This window comes from Pseudomyrmex gracilis, unplaced genomic scaffold (genome assembly GCF_002006095.1).
Source record: "Pseudomyrmex gracilis isolate BER0280 unplaced genomic scaffold, ASM200609v1 scaffold_22, whole genome shotgun sequence".
In the NCBI taxonomy this organism is placed as follows: Eukaryota; Metazoa; Arthropoda; class Insecta; order Hymenoptera; family Formicidae; genus Pseudomyrmex; species Pseudomyrmex gracilis.
In genome coordinates, this window is record NW_018020606.1 from 275,411 (window position 1) to 298,532 (window position 23,122).

A 23,122-nucleotide genomic window follows, 5' to 3' on the forward strand; every position below is an offset into this window, starting at 1 on the left:
GTTTTGCACATTATAAATTATTACGAGTTTTTTTATTATACATATTTTATAGTACACAAACTACTACTAAATTCAATTAGTTTATTATTCATTATTTTATTAATTAGTAAAAACTATTTTTTTTGTTATTAAAAATAAGTCGAAAGATGTAGATGATTCTTACATATACTTGTTAATTGTATCGATCTTATATCTCGTTTGAGAATGTTTATATTATCGACAATCGGTTATGTCAACATTCTTATATTTATCTTCGGATCTTACAGTGTATGTTTCAAAACAGAAATGATTGTGAGATTTGAATATATTTTTATATGTAAGACTTTCTTCATCAATGATTATATGTTTAATGTATGTATATAATTGTCTAAAATTCAAGTTCTATATAATATAAATAAGTGTGTGTGTATAAAACTTAAATAGCATAATAAAAAGTGAGGTACACATTATTTTCAATAACATAAATTTACATAAATAATTTTTAAAGTCAGTGATCAGAATACGGTATTTATATGTATACAAAATATAATGTTGCGTGTGTTTTCCTGAACACATTTTCATCAGCTACGAAATATTTTCCTAATACAAAAAATTCAAAAGTATTATTCCTGTTTTAAATAATTTTGTCACTTATACACACACACATAAATATATTGGTTGCGTGCTGCTTATTATAAAAACAAAAGCGTATGCATTTCTCGATCTATCCCCTCTATCGCGCCATTTCTCTTCCTTCTTCCACCACCGGCCGGCGACGTGCCTGCTATGGCGATGTTTACAGCGGTAGTCACGGCAACGGCTCATGTGAATCATGTGATCAGTCGACGGGCCGTCGCGCGCCGAGCAACAGTGGAACGTTGGTTCTGCGCAAGAATCGAATTTCGTGTCACGCGCCACATACTTCCGAGACGTTGACAACTCAACGCACTGTTTCCGTTCCTCGATGAAGTACGCAACCGTGATAATAAACGCGCACCGATTCGACAGCTGGAATAGCGTTCGAAGAACGGATACGCACGAAGGTAGATGCGGCACGTGAATGTTATTTGTTGATGTTTTCGTGTCTCAATAAAGCGCGAGGACTCGATAACATTACTCACGTGCGAAAAGAAATCATTCGGAGAATGAAGACGATTTAAACGCCGGTGTTGAAATTTATTTGCGCGCGAAATCGATATGTATGAAATTGTCACTCGGAAGTGATAAACGAAAAGAAACACTTGTGCGCACACAAAATGAGGACGCGTGATCGCGCGTGATTTTAACGAAGACAAGATCAGAGATTTCGATTCAAAATTGTGTGAAACAAACGGGTAGTAATTTCGGAGCAAATCGTGCGCGCGCGCGCGCGACGTGAAGTTGTCGTCGCGGGGTAGTTGTGTCACGTGATAATTCTCCCCGCGGAAGAAGACTGAAATTCGCGCGAGTCTGTCGCGGCGAGGTGTGTTATGGTCCGCGTGCAGTTTTCATTCGCGGAACGAAACAAGGGCGGCGATGAAGCGACGTGGTTGCCGGTGAGCGATCCCGGTGAGGATAAATGCGCGGCGGAACAAGTGTGGCCCTGCAATTTCACTAGCCCCCAGGCACCTCGTTCGGCGCTCGTTGGCGCGGGGCACGCTACCACCGGTATGATTCCACGGGGTTTGTCGAGACGCGGCCTCCAGGCACTAGTCCTCGTAATCGCCACTGCCTACGCAACGATTCTCCTCTACCAGGCTGTTGCACAACGCCAGGTAATTAAGAATGTTAAAATTGCTTTCTCAGAACGCACGTTATTGTTGCATATCGCAGAAGGGATGACCTTTGCCGCGAAGTTTTCTCGTATTTTATTTACTTATTTACGCGTGCGCGACTACCATCGAGATTTTTGCACAAGTATATTATAAAAAAACAAATGCTTAGTAAAGTATTCCCCGAATTTCGCGCCATTTTACGGAAATTTCTCGCGAAATTTCATTCATTTTTGATAACCGTGTGTTTTTGGTACAAATTTCAGTGGATCGACGAGATCAACGTGGCGGATGCAAGCAGCCGAAGTGTGATGGTGGAAGTGCCGGCGTCGAGGAAGCTAATCGGCGATGAGTCGCCGGTGACGCCTCCGGTGGCTACGGCGACCGTCGCTCCGTTTGTCACAAGTCTCGACAACGTGTTTATCAGCGTCAAGACCACCAAGCACTATCATCATTCGCGTCTGCCGGCCATCATCGACACGTGGTTCCAATTCGCCAAGAATCAGGTGTGTGTTCTCTCCTTTTACGCCGCGTAAATTGATTAGCGTCGCTCCGTTTCTTGCTTCTGAACGCCCGGTGGAAAACGAGAGAAAGAATAGAGACGATCTTGTTTACGCACAAATATACGACAGTCGGCTGAAAACCGTTCTGGAAAATCTCAAAAATATCCACTATTCGATATTTTCTGATGTTTTGCGCGCATTTTATCTTTATTTTTATGATTCATTTTTTTTACATATAAAAAAATATTTGTTGTGAAAAACAACGTTGATACTTTCTATGGTCTTGGGCGAAACTTTCGTTGTTGCGCAAAGACCATCTCATAACGCACGCGTTACGCCCATAGTACGCATATGTTACGGAGTTATGTTAGACCAGCCGGTTGGAACTCGAGCAAGAAACGTGTGGATTAATCGCGTTAAAGCGTGATAAATGCGCGTTTAGTTCCATCGCGTTGTTTCTTCGACGTCGAGATGTAATCGAATGTACGCGTTTTTCCGCAAAGCGACATAGACCACACTGTGTGCACGGCTCGTTGAACCTTATCCAAGGGTATCGGAGCGTATTCGCGCGAATTGAAGCATATTCGCGCGTTATTTATCACAGACCGTGTCGCCAAAGATGAACGTGAATCCACAATCTCTCGCGCGCCGTGGGAATGAGATTTGTTCCACTCTTCCTTCCTCGCGATTCCTCTCATTTGCCTCCTCGTCGTGAATCTTTTACCGTGCTCCTCGGAAACAAGTTACTGTTTTTTTTTTTTAAGTAAACACACGAGGCAACTGAAATGTTGATTTTAATCAAAGTAAATTCAAGTTTTAGAAAAGTTTTCTGTTCTGAGCGCGCACATTCGTATTAAAGTTCTCTTTATGTATAAATCTTTTTTTTTATGTAGATTAAAAGTTAATTAATTGCGTATTTATTTGTATACTCTATTAATTTGTATATCTATTTGTGTTCAAAAAGAATCGAGAGTGTGTGTTATTTCATTCTTATGAAAATCGATAGAATAATCAACGTTTTTCAAACGGAATCAGCGCGCGCGCAATTAACACTAATGAAGAAACCTTGAGAACTTCTCATACACGATGTTGAATAGAGACACAAGACGCATCAGCAGCTTCCGCGTCCTTCTGTATTTCTCCGGGTTAATATACCGTTTCTCCAGGTAATTGCTACCTCGCGATCTGCACGAGTTCACGCGTTTCCTCTCTGTAGAGTTTCGCTTCTTCTGCCTTATTCCATCGCGCTTTCAGAAGGAAACAGAATTCAGTTACGGGATGCATCGCTTCCCGACGCGCACTTGATATCTTCATTTTAATATCATTCACCCGACTTCTCTTCTTCTCTTTCTCTCTGATTTTCTGATTCTCATTTATTTTCTGATTTTTGTTATAAAAGCGTCACACGAAACGTAATTTGAACGCTAATTTCGAGTCTTCTATAATAAAAAATCAAACTCGAGCGAATAATTAAAGAATCCTCACGCGTTGCACGATGTTATAATTAATCCCGATTATTCTTCGCTTCCATTAATCTCACGCTTTTTCTCCTCGTATACACTCTCGTGTCGGGACGCATTTTCCGGCGACGCGAGCGAGAAAAAGGGTCTGTGTCCGGCTCTGTGTACGGGTTTCTGTCTCGTGGGAAGATCTCACGATTTACCTCCGACAATATCCCCGCGCAAACCGACTTAGTCCACCCGCAAAGTGTATTCCCGACAAGCTCACCTTTTCGTTGTTTCCTTACTCGATAATTAAGCGACGTTCCACGATTTCGCGATCGTTCTTTTATTATTCGCAGACGCGATCGATGTTGTTATAGTGATTCTTATGCATTCGCGTAGTTGTTGCCGAAATTCGATGCATTCGGCATCGTAAATATCGCGCAGAAGATAGCTTTAATTGAATAAAAATACAAAAAAAAATCTTTAAAAAAAAAATAAAAATCAATACGCGCAAACTTCCAGAAGAAAAAATAAAATAATTCAAGTTTTCGTCTATGATCCCGAGACATTCTTCGTATGTTAAATGATTTGGAAAAATTTGAAACATTTTACCTGAGCTGAGAAAAATAGCGTCAATATAAATTTCTGAATAGAACTTCGGACAGACCCCGTTCCCTTTTCTCACACGAAATTAGAAATTCACGATCTAATTTATGGTAGGTGATTTATCGCGGCGAAGATAATAGACTCGAGTAGAGAGACCTGAGCTACCTGCCTCAGGCTCGAAATTATTATTTGCGGAGCAATATGTCTCGAAAATGCAAATCGATCTTTTCTCCGCTGTCCGTTAAATTTCTGCGATAAATATGAATCAAAATTTTTATTTTACATCATCGCGCTTTTCGTCAACTCCTTCGCGTATATGTTACGACATTCGCGAATCTACACTTCTGTATCTTCTAAAAAAAAAAGAGAGAAAATAATATTGCTAAAACCAGCGTGTGTGTGTGTGGCAATTCTCGCGCTGTTAAGATATCAAATTTCTCTTTCAAATTGGACAGAGGTGAACGGATAGGTCGTGATGTTTTGATTATTAATACGTCGTATATAAGCGGGTAATGCGTTTTAATAATGCGCTCCACTGAGGAGGAACATTGGCTGCGCCTTTATTACCGGAGCAATTCCTATATACATATATATTCGCCGGTCTTCTCCCTCCTCGGTTACTCCCCTTACGATTCTGTTAATGGCCTTTAATGACCACATTTATGCACCTCGCTACCTATTTCTTTTCTCGTTCTTACGTGCTCGGGAGCTTTATGTGCCACAATAATGGGGTCAAGTCGGTAATACCCGCTCGGTTCATTTAAGTTATTTTCCCGAGATCCGCCCAGAAACCGCGAAAACAATTTGTGTATGTCGTCGCGATGTGTCACTGTAATGACAGCAAAGATTACGCGCAATCGCAAAATAATATTTTTTTCTGTAGCGAGAATAGCGCGAAATTTTTCAAATCTTAATTTTATGACACTTTGTTAAAAAAATTTTAATTATCATTTATGACGATTGATGACAACTTTTTAAAGTAAAATAATATGTAGTTTACGTTGTGACTTTTTAATAATTATCAAACGTCTTAATAATTAAATTTCAAAGTAAAATTTTTGTTTAATAAAGTTTTATAATTAATTCCACTCATTCTGGAAGCATAATTTATATGAAAGATTTCACATTTAAGATCGTGATAATTGAATTTCAGTAATTTTACTCTCAGGTGGTGATAACTTGTCTTCAAACAACTCGTGAAACAAACCTGATGCTTTTGAGAGCCCAAAATTTTGACGGAGTCTCTTATTATGTCTTTCTTCAAATTCGATAGTCATGCCGTTCGATTGTCGTGTTATTAAAGCAAACCCGTGAACATAGGGATAGGTACAAATTTTCGTGATTCACAAAAAAAGATTCTCTCGCGGGTCAAAGACGTCCGTCGTGGTGGTGTCGTTATTCGGAATGACTCGGCCGATATACTCAATCCTCCAATCGACGAAGACCGGTCAAACACGCGTTCGGAACTAGCATCGGATAATTGGTCGATTACTTCGGTTATTTAAGCGAGTTTTAAAAGGTCCGAACGCAATTTCGCGCGGCGGTCGATGAGAGCTCGCTGCGCTTTGGTGAATTATTATTTTTTTTTTTTCTGATTTCTCATTGCTCTTACAAAACACTCCACCGTGCGATTTTCAATTGGTCCGGCGCGACGTATAATCGACGGGCCACTGCCGAACGATATTTATCCAATTCTTTTCTTGATTGAAGATTACGCGGAATTCGTATCGAGAGGAAGTGCACGTGTGAAACATTTCAAACGTATTATACGAGAAAAAAAAAACAAATATGTAATTTCTTACAATATTTTATAAACATACTTGTGTAATTTATCCGATGTATGTGTGTGTTTATTTGAAATAACGACACGCTGATCTCGCGTTAGAAGACGATTGTCAAATTTTCCTCGCTGGTGCAAAGTTAAATTCGTTTCGCCTAATTAGCGACGTAACGAACGAGTGTCTTAAATACGGTTCTACGCTTCCCACACGAACGGGTAGATATCGTGACACACGAGGCGAAATAACGAGCACACTCGCGCGACGAATTCCCCGCGAAAAGTCCGAAGATCAGCTTAACGACACGGCTCTTTCAAGTACGTGCGGGGATTAATGCAATTATGTCGATGTAACGCGACGCCCGGTGCCACTGACGTCATCGCGCGATGCTCGTCTCTTATTTTTGTACACACGACGTTCACTCGCATGCCGGATATTCATGTTCTTTCTGGGAACGCTGACGAGTCTCTCCGGTCTCTCCCTCTTTTTCTCTATCCGCATGCCACGGATAAATGCGGCGCAATTGTAGCGCCTTCTTGTTCGCGATTTTTATCAATGTTTGTCGCTCGACCCGGATATCCCGTTTTGCGATCCGTTCGGATAATGCGAGCTCGAATCGAATTCAACTACTTATGTTATGCTATTTTCTACAACATATATATCAGATGACAAGATCCGGTTTTCGCAAAAGTTTTATTCGCATCTCTTGTTATTTGTACAGGAATTTAATTTTAATTGAAATTAAACGAACAAGTGTCAACTTACCTCTAAGCTACAAAGAGAGAGAGAGAGACACTTAGATCGTGAAACGCTGTAAAGTTGGAAATTCTTCATTTTCGCGCGCCAGGACGGAATTTTCTGTGTCGTGTCGCGCGAAGAAAGCGACAAGCGCAAAATTGCACGAGGCGGAAATCGGATCGCGCCGCCGACAATCGCGTTTCCTCTCTCGTGGAATTTTCTTCCCCAGCGCTTTGTACACGGTACGTGCCGACGCGCGATGTTTCGTCTCGTGAAAATTATTATAAGAGGATGACAATGCTTCTGGAGTGTATACTTTCTTCTCTTCGGCGGTTCCTTCACTTTCCGAAAGGGAACTTAACACACTCCTCGGGGAACTAAAAATAAGCGACTGCTTTAACACGTGCACACGCCGATCGTAACGTAATGACGCTGCGATATGTTGTTCGAGAAGTCCAGATGCAACCGCCACGCGGAAGGGAGTGCGCGCGGACACGACAGATACAAATGGAAAGTCTCTCGGCTCGCTGTGCTTCGAAATAAATTTTTCAGCGCGACAAAACACGCGAGGAACTTTGTTCGCGTTTTTGACTGTGTAACGATCGAAAAAGTCTTTGCTTTAAAAAGTTACGTTGTTTTATCGCAGTTTCTTCGCTGCGAATTCTAAAGATTTAAAAGTTTTCCACCGCTTTGAGTTTTTCCTCGTGGGCTCTTAAGTGAAAAATAATGTTCATGAATAAAAATAATGTTTTTCATAGTCAAACACACACACACACACACACACACACACACATATTAGATATATCGTTCCTTTCTTGTCAAATTTTTATTTTTATCTCGCACCCGGTTACCAAAAGTTCTCAATTATTTTCGCGAACGCATTGCAGAGAAATATATTGGCTCGCAAAGCACATAACTCAAGGTCGTGAGATTTGTTGCGTGCGATCTAAAGCGGATGGAGCGCGATCCGTTTCCGAGAGGATAAGAAAGGGATTGGATTTATGATTGATACGTGTAGGTGTGTTGGTTTGACTGTGAAACGGTCTGCGGTAAACAATCGTGCGCATATATAACATACATACGTGCCGCTGCGTGATTATTATCGCGCCGTGTATCGGATAGAATCGAATAAAGAAAAGATTGCGTGTAATCAAAATATAACGATTTCGTTTTGTTTTTCTGTTTGCAGACCTGGTTCTTCACCGACAGAGATGATCCGTATTTTCAAAACCAAACCAGTGAGTATTTATTTAACAAATTTATTTTAAACTAAACTTCTTTTCTGCGTTCTATCTGTCAGTAACAATACATATGTATTTCTATCAAATTTCTATAAATAAAATAGCGTACAAACAATCGCCGATTAATTTTGGTATCATGCGAACGAGTCTATCGATGTGCACGTAAACGTTTTTCGTCTCGAATAAATAAAAAGAAACCCGAGCGCGACGTTCGTTTATTTGTCGTGTAATATTCGTGTAACACGAAGCACAGATAATTACGACGGCGAGTCTTAATAGTCGCTCTCGTTTATGCGATAATTGCCAGCGAAACGAGCGCGTGTGTGCAGAAGCTCGTCTCGCATTCGTAGAAGCCGAGTCGCCTCGTCAATCATTTCGAAAGTTTGGTCATATCTCCTTGGTTTGTCCGTCCAGAGGACGAATAGACGTGCAGTTTATGTGGGTAATTGCTTAGAGGCGATGTTTGCATTTTTTATTTCTGTCGGGGCATAAGAAAGAGACGGTCTGTTATTTGTCTCGGCGATCGGCATATTACAGTTTGTTCGGAGAAACGAACTCGCGAACTTTTATTATTGTTTTGTTAGCGTCGCGTGCGCGAGAATATGTTAACACGACGAAATAATTATCCGCCGATCGTGGCACCGGATGTCCAATAAAGCGAAACCGACGTGGTTGAAGTAGAGCCAGAGAGCACGTGTGCGAGAGTTGGCTCTCTCGAATAGACTCGACTCGGGATTGCGTGCGCTAGATCGACCGGTTTGCAAATCGAAAGAGATCGCTTGTTCAAGTACGCCGCACAAATCTCCGAAGTGATAAATCGATCGATCGATCGATCGCATCGCGATAACTTTCTTTGCACGTGGAAATACACAGAGCTCGACATCGAGTATTTGGAATATAAATGTACGATATATTATTATGAATATTAATGAGCGTATTAACTTGTTTTGATTAGCAAGTGGAAAGTTCAAAATTGATTATCGACAATCAACTCGGTTGTTTGTATTGCAATTTCTCTTTTTCGACTCTTCCAGTTTGTTTTTTCTTTCGGTAATTAATTGAATATGTTGTACGCGAGAAATATTAAATACTAATTAATTAAACGTAATTTTCACATGGGTAATTCCCGTTACAACTGCATTTACTTTGTTTCATATTATATATATATATATATATGTATATATGAATATATATATACACCCACACACACACACAAGTTAACAACGAACTTGGTATTTGCGATAATAGCGGTTGCGCGGCGATTCTAACCGGCAATATCATTGCCAACCTACCTTACAGTGCATCCCTCCCAATTGCGCCCTCGGGCGCGGATGCGGATGACGAGCAGGCGGAGAAAGCGAATGATGAGAAACGACCGGTCGAAGAACTTGAATAATATTACAACATTGCGGGATAAAAAGCGGCGAGTTTGCGCGTTTTGATTATTCGGATCGAATCATTTTTACCGGAATAAATATATATGTACAAAAAGGAAAAACAACTCGCAAATACAGAAACTGTACGCGAGATAAACAAATATATCGAGAACTCGTTTAGGGTAAGAGAGAGACGAAGCGGTACCATAATCGAGAGTATAGTCCAAAAAAAAAAAAAAAAAAATAGAAATGATGAAATTCGCGCGGATCATTACGGCGCACGGGCGCCCCTTAATAAACTCGACATTATTTCATACCTCGCTCATAACTCGGGCCGTGCATTAGTCACGAGGCGAAGGAGCGTGTAGGTGGACGCGGGCTCTCCAAGGAGGATAATATCGGGTGCGGAAGGATGGAATGGAGGAGGGGATGAGCACGCGAACCCTCGGGCACCGTCCGACATTTGACCTCACCACGCGCTCTGCACCGGTTTGCACCTCCACATCGACCATTTCTCATTACCGTCTCTCTACCTGACTCGATCCCACCCTTCGCGAGCATAATCCAGGTGTGGATGCTGACAACTTCGCGCTGGATATCTCACGTAATGACGTTTCAGAAAATACCGTTCTTCGCAGAAATTCTAAACACGTCGAGTCAATCAAGTAATAAGCAACAAACTTGTGTGTGTGTGTGTGCGCTCTTTATTATTGTAAAAAAATGATTGATGCGATTTTAGACATTTTACGTTTATTTTTCTTGTTTTCTTATGAGAGAGAGAGTGTGAAATTGTTTTGGAAATTCATTTTTTCCGAAAAAAGTCGATGTGTGTAACGTATCACACGTGTAATCAAATTGATTTATGTAAATAATTGTTATACGTAATACATCTATAACTTTTTGCTGAACACTAAAAAACATACATATGTTATATAAATGTTTAGCGTGTTTAGCAGAAGTTAGTGGTGGTACTCTCGACTCGCGAAAATGTTCGGTGTTGCCGAAGAAGCGAGAGTCATCAGCACGAATTAATTGGACCGCCGTAGTAGCGGCTCACGAGGATGATTATTAACCTCTTAATTAATTGCACGCCCACCCTACGTTCAGCTTCCTCCGTTTACTTTCAGACGGCCACATGATCAATACCAAGTGCTCGTCTTCGCACAATCGGCGGGCCCTTTGCTGTAAGATGTCCGTGGAATTCGACCGATTTCTCGACAGCGGCCGAAAGTGAGTAACAACTAAAATAGAACATTGCTATTTTAACAGAAGTAGAAAATTACGAACTTACAAAAGCTATAAATAATGAGTTACAAATTATACATCTAAAAATTTCTATACATATGGTGCGACATCATTTTGAATATTTCGTAACACGCTGTTACAAAATCGAGGTAAAGTTAAAAATACGCGAAATAATATACGCGCGCGCGAACAAACTTATTAATGCGACTGAAAGCATATATTCTGAATATAATTTTGTCAGCGTAAGTAGAAAATACGGTATCGATGAAATTTCGAGCGTTATACTCGATATGCGTTCGCAAATTCGATATCTATGCTTGCGCAAGAGCTTGTTTCGAAACGTATGCAACATCGACGCGATGGAATGCCGTTTTCTCTCCCGTTGGTTAGAAATCACTCGTTTTTAATTAACATCGAATCTTTCATCGGCCTTCACCGAAGAGGCGCAACAAGTTGATTTGCCACACGCTCTTTATATCTCACCTCTGTGCTTATTAAGATTTACTCTTCCGCGCTTTTCGAGTTTCCGGGCCCCTTATTCTATATGCACATAAATTTATAGATTTTAACGCGCGCGCGTTCTCTCTCTCTCTCGCTCTTTTTTTTTCGACCAAGGAACCGTGCTTGACGTTCGTGCCTCCGGCGAAAAGCCGGTCGTTTTACGAGCAACGCGATTATCACTTTATAAGTAAATGCAGCTATCGTTATAGCTCTTCTGCGTCAGTATATAGCGAGATAAAAATCGATTTATGTTTCCTGATGAGACTCGCCGGAATAAACTTACTTTTTACGAACTAATTAGCGCGATTCTGCCAATTCAGATTTATGTATGTACCTACATCGCGGGCGCTCTGATAATCTTATTTTTCACCGCTTTAATTAATGGATCTTTTCGGAAAAAAGGAGAGAAGGAATGAATGGATGTCTTGTACGCGAGATGCAATCCTCAAGCATCTCACGTAGATTTTTTAATCAGATTAATAATTCGAATTAAAATTTGTGTAATTTACAAAATTTAATTTTTTACGGTAATCTCAAAACTGCGCCAATCTCTCTCGGAAAAACATAAATAATCACGCGTGATGTAAAAAACTGATTGCGAAGTAAAAACTTTCGCAATCTTGCTCACGGTCACTTCATGTGCACTTTATTTCGCCCGTGTGTATGTGTGTGCAACTTAATCGCGCTAATCAGATTATCCGCCCAATGGTCTCTCGCGTGAGAGTAGACAGCACTGTGTTCTTCTTCTCTCGCCGGTTCTCCGAACAATCATCCGATCTCGAACGGTGAAGCGAGTGGTGATCCGATAAGTCTCTCGGGGGGCTTAAAGACACCCGGTATATCGCCCCGACCGAGACAAATAAATATTTCTGGTGAAGACAGGCTTTATCCGAGGTTTATATCCGGCGCTATAAAAGCGTGTCTCTCTTTTCATCGAACGGGCGTTCGAGTCTCCATTACCGGTCCGTTATGGGTTCAACCGTACGTCGATAATACCCGATATCCGTCTGATAAGATGTTTTTATACTCGCGAGCTGTGTGCGTATACAACACTCGTTGCTTCACGGCAACGTACATAGCGCGATGGAATGTTAGATTCCTTTATGTGAACGCGCGCGACCGGAACGTTGACGCGATTGCGCGCGCCGGAGATTTGTCCACTAGATTAAGCGCCGGGTTATAAATATGTGGGTGGATGAACTTCTTATCTATCGGCGGGAGGATATTAAATACGTGTTCGGTATACAATGATGTGTATGATACTCGAAGACTTCCATATACTGGAACGCGATGGAATCAGAGTCGGTACGCGCTGAGAAAGTCGAATCGGTTTCGCCATCAAAACGCGTTCCCCAGTTTCATTTCCGAGTTTGATCTAAACTCGTTAGATCTTACGGGATAATTGCAACGAGATGACACAGTAACTTAAGTTTCATTGATTTAAAAGATCAGGAAAACATTGTAAAAATGTTTTGATGTTTTATTCGCTCTCGATTATCTTCAGAAGTGATTTTTTAATTTTGAAAAGTTTTCTTTGACGCTGAAATATTAAAAAAAAATATATTTAAAAAACAATTTGAATATGATATGATAGTTTTACGAGATACGATATGTGCGACACATTCGATCCCGTTTCCCAAGTTTGTCGAAAAGGTGGGACCCGAAGAAGAGTTCGTCGAGTGCACTTAGTTGCCTTTTCTTCGCGCATAATGGACGCGTGTATCGCATCCGCTGTCGAACGTTGATGAGAAGCTAATGGATTTGCATAGGTGCGTTTTCTCGAGTGGAGAAAGTGGCGGCCGCTGAAAAAAAAAAAAAAAAAAAAAAAAGGACGAGTATAGCGATGAAGAAGTTTTTAATGGTAAACGCGGCGTATCCACGGCAAACTTCGGGGTAACCCGCGCGCGTTTTGGGATTTCCGCGTTGTTTGCGAACCGAGAGCATAGTGTTATTGCTGCAGTCTTGACCGGTCGAAAATTTGTGTTTACTCAAGGTGGCCTAAAGCGCGGGCTAAAATGTATGTGCGCGGGTCTCGTCCTACGCATCGTCAAAATATTATCTCTACACGGGCGGTGACCAGCGCCTAGAAAAACACATCTAATGGCCGAACGGCTCGTCGCAAACCAATTAACGGTGGCCGAGAGTCCACCGTCGGCTTTTCAACGAGATATTTTTTTCGAGAATATATATATATATATTTTTTTATCAATGCGATAACGCGTTATAGCACGAAACGACGCATCGTTAAAGAAAATAGTGAAAAAAAAAATTGCATCGTAATTTTTTTTTGTTGAGAATTCAACACCCTTAAAAAAAATTCATTTATTTCTTATAATCTTTTATTGTGCTATTTTATTCAATCATTCTTTTTCTTGGAAAAAACTTATCGTTTACGAATAATTTATTTCCACGTGTACGCGTTATTATTGCGGCGATTGATTTATCGCGACACGGCTGTTTCATGTTGTTCCGCGTTTGTGGAACACAGAAGGCTTCGCTTATCTCATTTTCCATATAACGTCGCGTGTACTTTCCTTGCTTTGCTTCTGCTTAAACAGCAGTTCAAGCACCGATGACAGATTGTTATGGGAAATTAACCCACCGAACCTCCTGTTGTCGCGACGATCCGTGAAGTATTTACAATGTTTTAACAACGTTTCCGTTGTTACTTTTATTTACCTGTCTGTTGTAAAAATGTATGGGAAAAGTCTCTTTCTTTTGCGCGCGATATCCTGTACTCCTGTCGTCGCGTGTTTGCAAAATCAGAGCGCGGGAATGTTCTTTCAAAAGTATAGTTAATAATCTCACTGACCTCTTTGGTAAATGAACACGTGCTCTTGGTGGTTTTCTTAGGCCACTTCATAGCGGTCTCTCTCGCAGAAGAGAAGAGAGCTTCCTTTTGTGTTCTTTCAAAAAGTCTACAATGCTCTACAATTCCGCGGTACGAAAACGAGCGAAGGAAAGAAGAAGGTAGAGAAAGCGAAGAGGAAGAGAGAATGGGACGGTCTCTCGTCGGGCTTGTCGTGAAGACAGACAGGCTTGAGGGGGGAGAAGGGTGGGAGAAAGGGAGAGAAAGATTAAAGACGGAGGGAAGTGGCACCAGCTGGCCAGGAGAGGAGACGATTCAATCTCTTTCTCTTCCTCCTTCTTGCCAGCCGAAGCCTTTCGAGAGGGCATCGAGAGAGGACGACAGGAGATAGCCAGGAAAAGAGAAAAAGTGTCTCGTATGTCACATGCGGGTCTCCGCGCCACGCTTCTTATTTCTCTCTTTTTCGTCTTTTAACTACCTTCCACCGTTACCACTGCAGAACCCTGTCGCCTGTCCTATCTTAGATAGTTTACTCTTATCTCTCTTTTGCATTCGTCATGTGAGAAAAAATAAACAATGAGACACACGAGTGTTTTGAAAGCGGAAAAGTTTTTGATAGAAAATGCGACAAACAGATAAGACAGTAGATTCTCTGGTAACTTTTAAATTATAGTAAATTAATTCATATTTTTTTTTTTTTATACACGTAACACACAAGCGCGGTTAATTAATGGTAATAAAGCACCGAGATACTATCGAGGTGTGTTTTTCAGTAGGTGTGTGTAGTTCTTGTAACTATATACGGGATCGCTCGGGGAACGCTGTGAGATAACACGTGTTTCTTCTCGCGACGTGAAATTTTAGTGTTTTATTGCGTGAACGCGCGCGTTACAACTTCTTCGGTTAAACTATCCGGTTAAATTATCGCCAACTATTTCGCACCTCGTCTAGACCAATTATACAGGTGTACGCGGACGTTCAGATTCTCGATCTCGATGAAAAAGCGAGAGATGTAAACACTTAAGGAAACTTTGTGTGTGGACATAAATTTTGACGAAATTTTTTTCTTAAAGCAGTTTACAAACTTTTCGCATGTACGTGTCTTTACGAAAAAAAAAAATTAAAAATACTGCCGCATAGTGTAATCTGACAATCTCGTTGATGTTTTGACGAGATAAAAACAGCTCGCGCAATGTATAACCTAAAACTTATAACTTATAGATAAACGTAACTACTTACGTGTTTTTTGTCCGGGTAAAAGAATCTCCAAGATAAGGAGCGCGCGACATTCTAATGTTATCTTATCGTATTTCGACAAGGTCGTACTGTTTGTAAAGGGCGATACCGTTTATCGTGCTCAAATATGTAATATTTTTTTCTCTTCAAATATTTAATCTTTTTTCTTCCCGAGAAACTTCACAACTGATATACTTTCGGTATTTTGCAGTATTGTAATCTGAAAGATGTGACGCGTGTTGACAATAATCGTAATCTCATCAATTCAAAATCTTTTTTTTTTTTTTTTTTTTTTAAAAACAAAGTTTCTTAATGTTTACTATTTTACATTTGAATCTTGTCATGTTGTAATTTAACACGACGAAGCAATGAGGGAACAAATTCACGCGGTCGGAGTTAGAGTTTTGCGAGCAACAATTTGTAAGATCTACTTCGTACACGGATGCGTGATTAAAGTCGACCATACAAATAACGAACGCGCATCATTTAACGTCTCGTGCAGTAATCTAAATATTGATGTACGCACAAGTGTTGTGTACGCACTTGTCGATCTCTCATGCGCGCCCCGACTTCAACATGCGCCGTCGATTACGAGGGAAATTCCTTGGTTTTTTTTGGCGCTCTTCTCTTCTCTTCTTCCTCGTGCCATCGCTTCGGATGATTTCTTAGTAATTACGGCGGATATCCTTGGATACAATTACCACGAGCGCCACGAGCGCGCGCAGCACCGAGCTGCGCAAAAAACTCGCACCGCTCCTGGACACGAAGTTCCCGCAATGGTTAACGTCGCGTGACCGCGTATTATACATATATATATATATATAGGGCTGCTGGATAATGCCGCATAATAAGCGTTTAGAGATGTCGGAAGAACCACCTTACGCTTTTCCTTTTTCTTTCTTCCTCCCCTCTTCTTCCCGTTCTTCACCACTCTGCTGTTTTTCAAACCTCGCGGTTGACGTTTACGCGTAACGTAGCATTGCATTTGCGTGCGCTCGGATTTCCACGTTGACAAAATAAATAGTACAATTAGCACGTTCCTGTCATTTTTAAATTTTGTTCTATTGAAATGTGTTATTTTCACTTTCAATTATGAGAAGAGCTAAGTGAATATATACACACCTACAGTTCGATGATTAGTTTTGTAATATTTGAAATATTGAAAAGTGCGCACACTTGAATGTGAGTTAGATCTAACTGTGTATTTGTAGGAAAAGTTTGAGGCGTATATAAATTCTACTTTCTTCAAGTTGTTTCTCGGTCGTCTGTTGCTACTATAAATGCTTCAAGAGTTTCATGACATATGGAAAGGCTGTTTCATGTTTCACAGTAGTTTAAGTCTCGGTGCAGTTGCTTTCACGTATCATTCGGAATTAGCTTTTTAACTTTATATTAGCTTCAATATAACATGTTGCACAATAGAAAAGAGAAATATATATATATATATATTATATTTTTTTTCTCTCTTATAATTTTAATTGATTTAAAGAAAAAAAGATTAGAATTTTATCTCTCAATTTGTTTTCGCAATTTGTGTTAATTTCCTTGAGTATTTTTCTGAAATATTTAATGATGAAACACGTATCGATTGTATCAGTCTGGTTTCTCCATCGTGCTTGATCTCAATTTCAATCTCTAGCAGCCTTCTCGCGGAGTAAATCCTCCCTACATCCGACAGATTGTCGAATCTCGTTTCCTCTAATTCCTATCAACATGCCCCTTTAATCCAGACATGGGTCGAAACGAGAAATCGTTCGATTCACAGACGTTCGCTGTAATCCCGCCTTAAACGAACGTGTCTTCTTATAGGGACAGGTGTATAGGCGCCTCCTTGTCTGCAAACGTGATTCGAATTCGGTAAATTTTATTCTCTTATACACGAGTGTTCGACACGGCATATTGTTTGTCAATAAATGCTGTGCCTAGTAGTTTTGTGAGATGTCTCTTTGATTATTTAACTAAAAACAAAATAGAAATAATATTTTTACTATAATGATGTAACGTTTATTTATTTATTTTTTTTAAATATCCCGGTTTTTTTTATCAAGAACATCAAAGTTTCAAACGTCGTCCGCGAGAGTTATTCTCGTCGACGAATATAACTCGTCGCGATTGAATTCTTTCACGAAGCCACATTGATGGCGTGTCGCGTATCGCGTTATACATTCTATATATGCATGCGTGCGCTTTAAGCGTCGACACCGCCATCGATCATTTAACCGGATCGACCGTTCGTCATGAGCGTGCAATTGATTTATTTAATGCTCGATCGTTGAACTACAGATTGCGGCAAGTGGCTGGGATTCGGTGTTGCGTAACTCCCAATAAAATTGTACGCGCGGCTATTACGAAAATCGTCAACTCGTCGTCTCGTTGAAAATCGTCGGTTAAATGCGTGTGCGCGCATCAAGCGCGCACGACGTTGCTACCGGATTATTACTTAGCGATGGCAAATTGATCCTTCTCTCCCAAGAAGCGCGCCGGTCTCCTTCCAGTAATTTACAAGCCCCGTGCCGCAATTCCGCGCCGCTAATGTAAGACGTGGATGCATTAAGTGCAACGAGAAAAGATCATGCGAGATAGTTGCATTGTGTTGTTCATTTTTATCCTTACTTTCATAAACGTGCATTTAATTGATACTCGAGTTTTTTTCTATTGAGAAAAAAATTTGTATTCTCTCTCTATCGAATAAATGTTATACAACAAGCTTATAAGCGCGATTCAAGTTTTCAAACAAGTTTCCTTTTACGTGTTAAAAGCTTTTCTTATTATATGTGTTCAAATATTCATAAAGATATGAATTCTTAATTCGCAAGTGATGTTCTAAGTATAGGATATTTATTCGTGCAACACATCATGTAGTTTACGAGGTACTTATTTCTTAAAAGCGTCAGTGATTCGACAACTAAAGCAAAAGGTATTATATTTGTGTCCTGTGTTAAACGTTCAACAATCGTTCCTACATGATTGGTATTTATGCAATCTCACATAGGAAATAAAATTCCGAAATCGCTTACGACCACGCGATGTCGCTGGCGGGCGAAAAATCGTTCGCGCGGTTCATTTTATATTCCAACATCTATACGGCGAACGCGCGCGTAAAGTACGTACTCCGAGAGAGAGAGAATAACGCGCGCGCTCCGCTCTGCGTGCGTATACACTTTTCAAAGTCCGGCGGATTTACATCTTTTGCGCGGGGCTTACGTACATACGTAACAGATTGCGCGCACGTACGTACATGTAGGTACATGGGGCCGCATACATTCGCGAAGCGTGCGTGTCGCCATTTGCAGATCAGCCGACGCCACGACGGGTTCGCGCGGCTCTTCTACATGCATCGAAACTGGTTTGCACCTGATACCGGCCTCGCGATCGAATGACGCGTTTCAGTGCGCTCTTTCTCTCTCCCCGACCGTTCGTCTTCTTCTTCTTCTTCTTCTCTCCTCTCGATTCTCCTCTTGCTTTCATTTCTTCCTCGTATTCTTGTATAACCGCCCTTCCAGAAGAGTCCGCGTGGATCACGCAAACTCCCCTCGAGCTCGTTCGATTCGTTTCTTTCGCGCGCGTCACGATATTTACTCTCGTGGGATAAGATATCCCGGCGATTGTTGAAAGTAGGTACGTGCGACACATGGCGGAGACGATACTCTGTGTAGCGCTATTTCACCGCGCGTTAAAATTAACTCTCGTAATCGTCTGTAATTTATAGATTTTTTTTTTTTTTTTAGCGCGCGTATCGAAAGTCATGAAAATCACATCGATCATGTTTCGAAATGCTTCGTGTACGACAACAAGAGAGAGAGAAAGAGAGAGTAAATAACAGTTAACTTGTGTCGATAAACTTCGCCAAGCGTGTCGTAAATTTTTTTCCTGCGAAATTGTTCTCCTCTCTACCTAAATAATAAAATGCAACGCCAGCTCTACGATCGAATGCTTCGTGCTTCATGATCCGTGGACATTTAATGGTCTCGAGGTCATCTAGTTATCGTGCAAGCTTGTGTGTCAAAATAGCTCACGTGCGTTCTAACGGTGCTCATATATGTATACATAGAGATAGAATAACCCCGTTAGGATGAATGAAAGAAAATTCGCGCAATTTTAATATTTTTAATATTTTTAATATTTTTAATATTTTTAATATTCGTTTATTACACATGTAATACTAATAGATATATCTAATATTCAAATGAAGTTTTCGTAGTAAATATATTTTATATCACTAAAACAATTTTCTAGAGAAGTAATTTCTTATTTTAAAATCGATCGATCTCTTTTTTGAAAGCATATCTGGGGAACATTCCGAAGAAAGTATTTTGAGATAATTAAAAGTTATATCACTGCAAATTATCTAGTGTTAAACTATACATATATTTGCGAGGATTCTTGAAATTTCCGATAAGTTTGAACAAACTCATTCGGTGCAAATTTTCGTTGATGTACTTTTGCGAGCTCCGTCTTATCGAGAGTAGCTCGTATACTATACTGTGTGTTTCTCGCCGCATGAATGATTCCATTGAAAACACACGTGAGGGAATAGATCGGAGAAGAAGGTCGATAGATTCGCGGGCGAATCAATCTGTTCTTTTTCTCGAGAGATGCTCGACTTTACACAGTAAAGTCCGAGAAACTGAAGCACTTGTTACAGTCTCTGGATTAATATAAAGAGAATAAAATAAAGAGAACATTTCTTTCTTTCTCTCGCATCAAAATATTGTTTTAAACAATTTGTCTCGATGAATTTATAATGTAAAATAAATATGAAGTAAACGCACAAAAACAAAAAAAGAACGAAATAAAAGTTGTATCGCGGAGTGAGATCTATCGAAATTTGTACGCGTTCGTGATCGTTCGATATTCGCGGTACGCGATGGATCCTCAAGGCTTCTCTTTTCGGCCAATGTCTCAAGAGGGAACCGTCTTGCCGTTCATCGCGAACACTTGGAAGGCAATTTCTGTTATCAATGTAATATTCTGCAGCGAGAGAAGCCCCGGAAATAGCTCATTGACTCTCTTGCCGCGTCGCTCATTGCCACATCCGGCACGATGCTTGCTGGTATACAATATAACTTGATACACTCGAAAGTGGAACAAAAGAGTCTCTCTCTTACGTGACACGCGGCTTCTGGATTCGTTGGCGCTCACCTGAAACAGCAACCTACAAACGATAATTGAGTCCCGCTTCCTCTCATAACTCCGCCAATCTTTTATTCTCGCGATCCGTTTTCTTTCGCTCCATTGTCTTCTTCGCAGAACAAAAAAAAAAAAAAAAATTGTTTTTGTTCAATGGTCGATAATATACACTTTTGTTTCACTAGAGCGGTACGTAAAAATTGAATTATTCTTTTCACAATTTAATTGAAAATCTCTCAATTTTTCGCATAGATTTTTTGAATCTTCGACATTTTAATAACGATATTTTCGCCGTGTTCGCCAAACGGTGCAAATAACGCGGCAACGTTCCTTTCCAATCTAACCACGATGTTATCGATATTCTGACGGGGAGAGGGGGGGAAAAAATACAATCCACTTTTCGCTCCACGCAAATAGCGCGAGAACATTTTTATACACCGGTATAAAAATACGCGTGCAGAAATATTGCGCTCGTTGCACGTGGCTTTGCGCAATCTAAATCGCTCTCGCGATCGTTTGTTATAAACCGTGCTTTTTGTGACGGTTTAATTAGACGTGATCTCGAGATGCATGATTGCCGCGATCGCGCGCGCAATCGGATTTGCTCTCTCCTAATTAACCTCACTCTAACTTTCCATTTACAATCCGTTTATCTTATCTGGCGTCACGCTCTGTGCGGTTCGAGTTATATATACGCGGAATAATATACGTGTATATTAACGTCGATATATAAACTATTATCGATATATAACTTTACTCTTCGACTGGGATTTGGCAACGGAAAGTGTATTTCGAACTTTGTGTCAAAGTGCTCCGGATTCGAAGACAGCTTGTGGAAACCGCAAGTTTCTCCTCCGCTGTACACAAACTATATTCACAAAGAGAGCGCGCGGACATATATCCCCGCCCGCTTCGAAACTTTAGAATTTGCTCGAGTGCTCCTTAATCTTTTTCCGATCAAAAGCCGCGTTGTTGTTACTTTCGATCTGTTCTTTTTCTCGATTTGAATTTCTTATCGGCATTTCTTTGTATATATTGACAAATTTGAAAATATACTTATTTATGGGATTCACAAGATTACGTAACACTGTGAGGCAAATGTTTTTACGAAACGAAACCCGTGCAAGATAACAAGTCGAAGAGTAAAATGTCACGATTACTGAAATCGTATCCCGCGTAACAAAATATTCTTGAGTTTGTAAAAAAAAAAAAAAAAAACGACCATATTGCGGTCGATGTGTAAACTCAGCCTCTATATCGAATGTACTCAAGTGCCCTACAGTTCAATGTTCTTCATATCCGTTCTCCGTATCTTGCAATCACGTATCTATTCGAATGACAACACTACCTATGGACTGTAGATAAGTATTCATGTGTACGTTTATTTTTGTTATTTGTGTTACAACAAAGAACTTCTCGGAACGATGCCTTATGGCCATTTAAATTACAATATATGTGTCTCGGCAGTTTTGAATTTCACTAAGGAATGACAGCGATGACATTGGAACGATGTTTCAATACAAACAAATATTTTTATTATTTAATCAAGAAATAGAGATCTTAAAAGTCACAAACGTTGGATGTGCGTAAATACATATTTTTAAATATTATTTATTTAGAATTTATATTAAATACACGCACAGTAATTCGAATATTCTTGTTATTATATGTGAAAATATTTTCTTCGAATCCATTCGGTCCTGTTAATTATTTTCTACACGTGTATTGTTCCATTACATATTGTTTTTTCTTACTCTGAGATTTTTTGTACGCGTGAGACACGAAACACTCAGTCTCTTTAAATTACAGTGCGTGTGTCGCCGAAATCTGCCAAGACCTCGCGTTTGAGACTTGACGCTCGCAATGTCTCTTTGGTGTGTATATTCTTCAATTATTTCATCACGCATGTGTGGGGGCTTTTTCATCGGCCGGCGGCTACCTATACCTCTCGTCGTGTCTCGAAATTGAGAAACGCAGAGACTTGTTTGTGTGACGCTCTTCGTGCATACGTGAATAATAACGTGCGTGTAAACGGAAAGGCAGAGAAAGAGAGCGAGAGAACGAGAGAGAGAAAGAGTCTGGAAGAACGCGGCGAACGTTTTCGGAGAAGTAAAAAGCCCGTCTGATGATTCACGGTTGATTCTTTCGGCAAAATGCGCGGTAATTTCTGTTGGTTCCGCCGCGCGATGCCACCGCGGTGGCACAGTCTTCTAGTTTCATTCATCGTACACGTCCGCGTACATACACACGGTGCGGTCATAACGTTTAACGATGCAAAAAGCACGTAATGTCTGAGATCGTAGAGAAAAACAATGAGACGATGAGAGAGAGAGAAAAAAAGAAGTGCCGATCTTCGAAGCGACCCTCCCGAAAACAAGTAAGCGTGTCCGTTGGGAGTAAACTTTGTAACGGTGTATTATTCCGCGATGGTTATACCACACACTCTCTGCCGGGACTTCAGTTTAATAATCAATAATTCCTGCCCCCTTTTGCCTCTCTGACAAAGCTGAACAGATCGTGTGCCACAATCGTGCCGATCGTGCTGCAAGAAATTTGTCCGCCGTCGATCGTGTCGTCGTGACCGACGTGCGCTTCGTCATCTGGACGATACTTTCGCAGTGATCAGGAAGGGGAAGGAAACTGACCACTTCCCCCTTTGAAACTCCGTTCTCCTGCCCTTTCTCGGTTTTTTTCATCGTGACTATTTTATTTGACAAATAGCTCTCGAGCTGCGCTTCCTCCGGGAATCTTGGACTTTCGTCCGAGTTGCTGTAAACGATTTTT

The 23,122-nt window shown here is 40.6% G+C and overlaps 1 protein-coding gene across 1 annotated transcript in view; it reads left to right on the plus strand.

Annotated features, from left to right (window-relative positions):
- Positions 1–811: 811 nt before the first annotated feature.
- Positions 812–23,122, plus strand: part of LOC109851939 (fringe glycosyltransferase) — a 73,347-nt gene continuing 51,036 nt past the window's right edge. Inside the window, exons 1-4 of the mRNA XM_020422571.1 lie at positions 812–1,733; positions 1,997–2,236; positions 7,990–8,038; positions 10,545–10,647. Of these exons, the coding sequence (XP_020278160.1) occupies positions 1,449–1,733; positions 1,997–2,236; positions 7,990–8,038; positions 10,545–10,647 (677 nt within the window). The 5' untranslated portion in view covers positions 812–1,448. The remainder of the gene's footprint in view (positions 1,734–1,996; positions 2,237–7,989; positions 8,039–10,544; positions 10,648–23,122) is intronic.